This window comes from Sapajus apella, unplaced genomic scaffold (assembly GCF_009761245.1).
Source record: "Sapajus apella isolate SASKATOON/1434 unplaced genomic scaffold, GSC_monkey_1.0 scaffold135, whole genome shotgun sequence".
NCBI classification, from domain to species: Eukaryota; Metazoa; Chordata; class Mammalia; order Primates; family Cebidae; genus Sapajus; species Sapajus apella.
In genome coordinates, this window is record NW_022437075.1 from 3047030 (window position 1) to 3053438 (window position 6409).

The 6409-nt window shown below is 53.2% G+C and overlaps 1 protein-coding gene across 2 annotated transcripts in view; it reads left to right on the top strand.

The window, feature by feature from the left end:
* Positions 1-457: 457 nt before the first annotated feature.
* The window catches only part of ISOC2 (isochorismatase domain containing 2), a 9398-nt gene continuing 3446 nt past the window's right edge, over positions 458-6409 (top strand). Inside the window, exons 1-2 of one of the 2 annotated variants that reach the window (XM_032263190.1) lie at positions 458-1288; positions 6115-6255. In XM_032263190.1, coding sequence (XP_032119081.1) covers positions 6118-6255 — 138 coding nt within the window. In that variant the 5' untranslated portion in view covers positions 458-1288; positions 6115-6117. The remainder of the gene's footprint in view (positions 1289-6114; positions 6256-6409) is intronic. The other variant, XM_032263188.1, reaches the window with a different exon arrangement.

Here is a 6409-nt window from a genome sequence, read left to right on the forward strand (position 1 = left end):
GCATCCACCCGGCTCACCTCTGCCTAATGTCTGCTCTCCGCTCATTTATTCCCAAAAATGTATCGAGCGCCTACTATGGGCCAGGCCCAGAGCAAGGACTTGAGGGTTCAGCAGTGAACGAGGCAAGTGGGACCCCTGCCTCAGGGAGCTCCCTTTCCTGTATGCCTGTGTGTGTTTTGGCGGGGAACTGACAATAAAAGAGTATATCCATGCGTTTTTCAAAAAGCAAGATTCATTTCCAATTCAGATTGGAGTTAGTGCTGCAAAGAAAATAAAACAAAGGCTGGGTGCGGTGGCTCACACCTATAATCCCAGCATTTTGGGAGGCCAAGGCAGGCGGATCACTAGAGCCCAGGAGTTCAAGACCAGCCTGGGCAACAGAGTGAGACCTCCGTCTTTACAAAAAATTTAAAAAAAATTAGTCGGGTATCGTGGCGCATACTTGTGGTTTATTTCAAGACAGATGGGAAGTTCTTTCTCTCAACCACCATTTCCAAGGACAGAATCTAAATTATTCTAAACACCACTCGAGGGGGCTAGTGCTGCACAAATGGGGAAACAGGTAGCACAGAGAACAAAGGATGAGGGGGGCATCAAATTCCTCACTTAATCGCTCCCTTAGCAGCCCCTTCCTGGAAAGTGCTTGGGAATCTTCGTAAGCCTCCGTTTCTTGACAGAAGGGCCAGGGTTCGAACCGCAGACCTGCCTCTACTCCATGTAGGGCCCCTCTCTCTCTCCCGGCCTCTGCGACATGCTCCGTGCAATGGGGCCGGCCGAGACGCCCTCTCTCCAGCCGGGATCTGAACCCTTGGAGACCACCGCGCGACTCCGCCCCGTCGGCCGCCACTCACGCCCTCTACGGCTCTCCATTGGCCGGACGTGCTGCTGCCCCGCCCCTGCCGCGCTGTAGCGAGCTAATTATTTTCTCGGAACAGATAGCGTTGCCGGCGCGGCCCCTCCCCTGGGGCGGGAGCAAAGCAGCGGCATATGCGGATTGGTTGAGAGGCGGGGGGGCGGGGAGAGGCATGGCACCTGTGGATTGGCCGGAGCGGGGTGGGAGGAGGGGGCGGCGAGCATGATGAGTGTGGATTGGACGGCTCGGCCCTAAGTGGGCGCAACGCGGACGCTGCAGGGGGCGGGCCACGTGTCCAGCCCTAACGAAACGGTGACTAGCCCCAGGAAGTCCGGGAGAGGCTTCAGCAGTAGCTGTCCGAGCGCCGAGAGGTGAGGGTGTCCCCGGCCTCACCTGCGGAGGGGCCGTTCCAGGCCCGAACCCGGCACCTTCCGGGTAAGTCCTCTCGCTGCTGGCGCTATTTGGAGACCGACCTTCTCACCTAGCAGATGGGGAAACTGAGACTCTGCCCGGACGTCCCGGGCCAAGGTCACAGGACCAGAAAGAGGACTCCATCTGGCCCCGCCATAATTGGCTGGCCAGAGACTCAAACCGTCCCCCGAGTCGCGCCCGCCGCCTCTGTAACAGCCCTGCGGGGTGGGTAGATTTAATCCCCATCTCTCCGACAGGGAAACTTAGGCTAAGACAGAGAGAAGCTTTCCCAGGGTCACAGAACCAGGAAGTCCGGGCTCCAAGCCTGGGTTTCCGAGACCTCGTGGGGAAGTAAACAGCCCTGCCCCGCCCCCTGTTGACGCCCACCTCCAACCATGCCTCCTTTGGCCTTGGGTACCCTCCACCCAGGCGGAATCTCTCCTCATCCCCCAGGACACGCCCAACTCTCTCCAGCCCAGACCTCTCCTCCACACCTCTCTCTCTCACACGCCCCCTTTACCCCAATTTTTCACCTCCCCAAAACCAGTTTCCCTCCCCAGGATTCCCTATTAGTCTTCAGGTCATGCCCCTCGCCCAACCAGAAACTGAGGGCCTTCCTCCCGGACTTTCCCTGCAGCCCCACCTGTCCCTTCCTGTCTCTCTCCCCTGTCCCACTGCACCCCAGCCCCGACCTCCTCTCTGGCCTTTGTCTCCAGTCCAGCTGCACGGGTGGGACCATGAAGCCATCTTTGTATTTTGCATTTTGCAAACTTTTTATGGACTAATACCACATATGCAGAAAGTCATATAGTTTGCAAATACACAGCTCAAATAAATGTTTATGAAGGGAGCACGCTGGTGTAAACAGTATCCAGGGCCGGGTGTAGTGGCTCAGCCCTGTAATCCCAGCACTTTGGGAGGCTGAGGTGGGTGGATCACCTGAGATCAGGAGTTAAAGACCAGCCTTACCAACATGGAGAAACCCATCTCTACTGAAAATACAAAATTAGCAGGGCGTGGTGGTGGGTGCCTGTAATCCCAGCTACTCGGGAGGCTGAGGCAGGAGAATCGCTTGAACTTGGGAGGCAGAGGTTGCAAGTGAGCCGAGATCGCGCCATTGCATTCCAGCCTGGGCAACAAGAGTGAAACTTGGTCTTAAAAAAAAAACAAAAAACAGTATTCAAAGAAAAAGGTCAAACATGCACCACATTCCAAGATCTCCCGCCATCGCCATTTCCATCACTGTGGTCCCTGGGCAACCACTGTCCTGGCATTTGACACCATAGATCCATTTTGCTGGGTTTGGGCCTTACATAAACCCTTGATTGTAGATAGCATTGACTAGACAACCTGTTGCACATTGTCCAGAATTCAGAAGAAACAGAATAAGACCCAGTGAAAATCAAGGCTCCTACACTCTGTTCCCCAGCGCCTGGTTCACCCACCTGTCTCCCGTTCCTTGCTTGTTTGCCAGAGATAGCAGATACAGATATATGCGACACAGACACATTTTCTCTCCCTTTTCTTTTTCTGGCACAAAAAGGAGCATTCCATACACACTGTTCTGCTTCTTTTTCACTTAACTTCTCTCAAACATATTTTTGTATGGTTACTTAAAGAGCTTCCTCGTAATTTTTTCTGGCTGCAAGGAATACCAGACTATAGTTACTCCATGACTTACATAACCAGTATCCTAATTGTGGACATCCATACTTACTTCTGCACCTTTGCTCTGGGGAAGAGTCCTGTAATTAGTAACTTTGTGTCCTTGCTAAATGCTTAGGAGCAGCTTTTGTTCAGAGGCTTTGTGTATCCATCATTTTGAGAAATGTGTCTGCTCCGCTCTCCCTAGTTGTTGCAACCCATACTCCTGCCAGGCCAGAGAGGAGCTCCTGGGTGCTAAAGATGCCTGTCCTAGGCTTTTGGACATGCTGGCCCCCAGATTTCCCCTCCATGGCTCCCCACTGCCCTCAGCAGAGAGACTCCAGGGCCCTTGTGACCCACCTGTCAGCTCTCCAGCTTCTGGTTCCCTCAGAACCATCCTTTGGGGCCTGGGTGTCCCAGGTCCTGCCTGCTGCTCAGGGGAGGAAGAATTAGCACATGAGTGGGCGTGAGAGGGTCACTCCAGGGGGAGGAAATGGCCAGGGCTGTTGTAGAGGCAGAGGGGGATGTGGCTGGGCTGAGGCTGGAGGGGCTTCAGAGCTCTGCGGGGAGAAAGGGGGCATCTGCTTCTTAGTCCTGAGGACAGAGAGAAGCCACAGGAGTCAGGGATCAGTTTGAGACCGGGTAGTAATAGTCTAGTAATAGTCAGCTTGGTGTTTTCTGAAAAGATCTTTTTTTTTTTTTTTTTTTTGAGACAGAGTCTCAATCTATCACCCAGGCTGGAGTGCAGTGGCGCGATCTCAGCTCACTGCAACCTCCGCCTCCCAGATTCAAGCGATTCTCCTGCCTCAGCCTCCTAAGCAACTGGGATTACAGGCGCCTACCACCATGCCTGGCTAATTTTTTTGTATTTTTAGTAGAGACGGGGGTTTCACCATGTTGGCCAGGCTGGTCTCAAACTCCTGACCTTGTGATCCACCCACCTTGGCCTCCCAAAGTGCTGGGATTACCACTGCGCCCGGCCTCGAAAAGATCATTTTTCTGTCTTCGGTTCCTCTGGGAGAACATAGCAGCCCCTGCCAAGCTAGATCCGGCTTCCTTGAAATCCCAGCACTTATCACAGTTGTAATTATGTGATTAATTCAGTGTGGTTTTGTTTCAGAGGGAGTTTCCATTCCATTTTATTTAATGAGATAAAATTTGCACAACGTAAAATTCACCATTTTAGCCATTTATTCGTTTTTAAATTTGAGATACAGTACACATAGAAAACATTTGCTGTGGTAGATGATAGATTTTGTTCAAAGAATAATAGGCCAAGCACGGTGGCTCATGCTTGTAATCCCAGCACTTTGGGAGGCTGAGGTGGGAGAATCGCATGAGCCCAGGAATTTGAGGCCAGCGTGGGGAACATAGTAAGACCCTGTTTCTAAAAATTTTTAAATACAAAAATTAGCCAGGTGTGGTGGCATGCACCTGTAGCTCCTTGGGAGGCTGAGGTGGGATGATCACTTGAGCTCAGGAGGTGAAGGACGCAGTGAGCTATGAGGTACCACTGCACTCCAACCTAGGTGATACTATGAGACCTTGTCTCAAAAAAAAGAAAAAGAAAAATAACACAGCACTTTGGGAGGCCAAGGCAGGAGCATTGCTTGAGGCCAGGAAGAGAGAGAGAAGGAAAGAGAATGCATACCAGTGTCCTCACTACCCAGCTTTGGAAAGCGCAGCTCCTTGTTGAACCCTGCCTCCCTCAGCTTCCTGGAACACCTCCTGTCTTGCTTCCGATGAGCCTACAGGGTCTTTCATTTAACTGGTGAATTAATGAATAAATGAATGAGTACAAACAGGTCGTACACACAGACGGCGAGAGAGCTGCAGACAAAAGCCCAGCCCGAACGCCCAGTTGTGCAGCAAACTTGGGGACCCAGAAACACAAGCGTCCCAGGGACACAGGCCGAGGCATGCTGATACAGGGCCACTGTGGTGTAGACGCACTGACAATGTAGACGCTCTGACCAAGTGGAAGTCAGGTGTGCCCTGCATGGCTGCAGGACCTAGGGCAGGTTAACCGGCCCTCTGGGTCGAGGTTTCCTCCCCTGCAAAAGAGTCGCTGGCCAGGGGGCTTCGGCGGCCTGTCCTTTCTCTTTCTTTTTCTTTGTTTATTGTGGTAAAATGCACTTAACATAAAACATACGCTTTCAGCCATTTGGAAATGCACAGTGGACTAGCATTCATAGGGTCATGATGTGCAGCCGTCACCACCGAGCCCCTGAGCCTTTTCACCATCCCAAACGGAAATGCTACACCCCTCAGCAGTCACCCTGAACTCCCTGCCACAGCCCCTAGCAGCTACCCATCTGCTTTCTGCTTTTTCTTTTTTTTTTTTTTTTTGAGACAGAGTCTCACTCAGTCACCAGTGCAGTGGTGTGATCTTGGCTCACTGCAACCTCTGCGTCCTGGATTTTAAGCTGTTTTCCTGCTTCAGCCTCCCAAGTAGCTGGGATTATGGGCACAGAGTACCACACCTGGCTAATTTTTGTATTTTTAATAGAGATGGGGTTTCACCATGTTGGCCAGGCTGGTCTTGAAGTCCTGAGCTCAGGTGATCTGTCTGCCTCGGCCTCCCAAAGTGCTGGGATTACAGGCGTGAGCCACAGCACTCTGCCCCATCTACCTTCTGCCTGCAGATTTGCCTGTTCTGGGCATCTCAGGTAAACGGGATTGCATACTCTGTGGCTTTTGTGTCACTCTATCCATGCTGTGGCCTGTGCCAGGACATCCTTCCTTTCTATGGCTGAAGAATATGGCCTCAGTTTCCTCTTGGGGCAGGGTGAGGATCAGGATGGACCCTTCATTCAGGACGACCTGGGGAGTGGGCTGGCGAGATGCAGGAGGACGCCCAGCAGAGTCTCCGTTTTGGGGCTGATGGTAACTGGGATCACGAAGCACTCGACGGTCACAGTCCCCACCTAAGAGAAGGCAGGGGCGGGAGGGGAACACCCAGAGCCACATGTGGACGTGGCCCAGAAGGCTTCCCAAGAAGTCACCTCCCTGCTGAACAGAACAGAAATAAGAAAGAAGCCCATCCCAGGCTGGGGGAACAGCAGACGCAGAGCCCTAGGGATGGGAAGAAGGTTGGCACGGTGCCCCGGGCCCTGCAAGACTCTGAGCACAAGGACCCTGGATGCCAACTGAAAATACTGGGAGGAGCCCTCAGGCCTGACCCACTGCCCTCTGCCCACCCCCAGAAAATGGCAGCTGCCAGGCCCAGCCTAGGCCGAGTCCTCCCGGGATCCTCTATCTTGTTCCTGTGTGACATGCAGGAGAAATTTCGCCACAAAATCGCCTACTTCCCACAGATCGTCTCGGTGGCTGCCCGCATGCTCAGGGTATGACCTCAGGGACCCCACCCTCAGACCCAGGATCCAGGCTCAGCCCTCTACCTTCAGACCCAGGATCCAGACTCAGCCCTCCACTCTCAGACCCAGGATCCAGGCTCAGCCCTCTACCCTCAGACCCAGGATCCAGACTCAGCCCTCCACC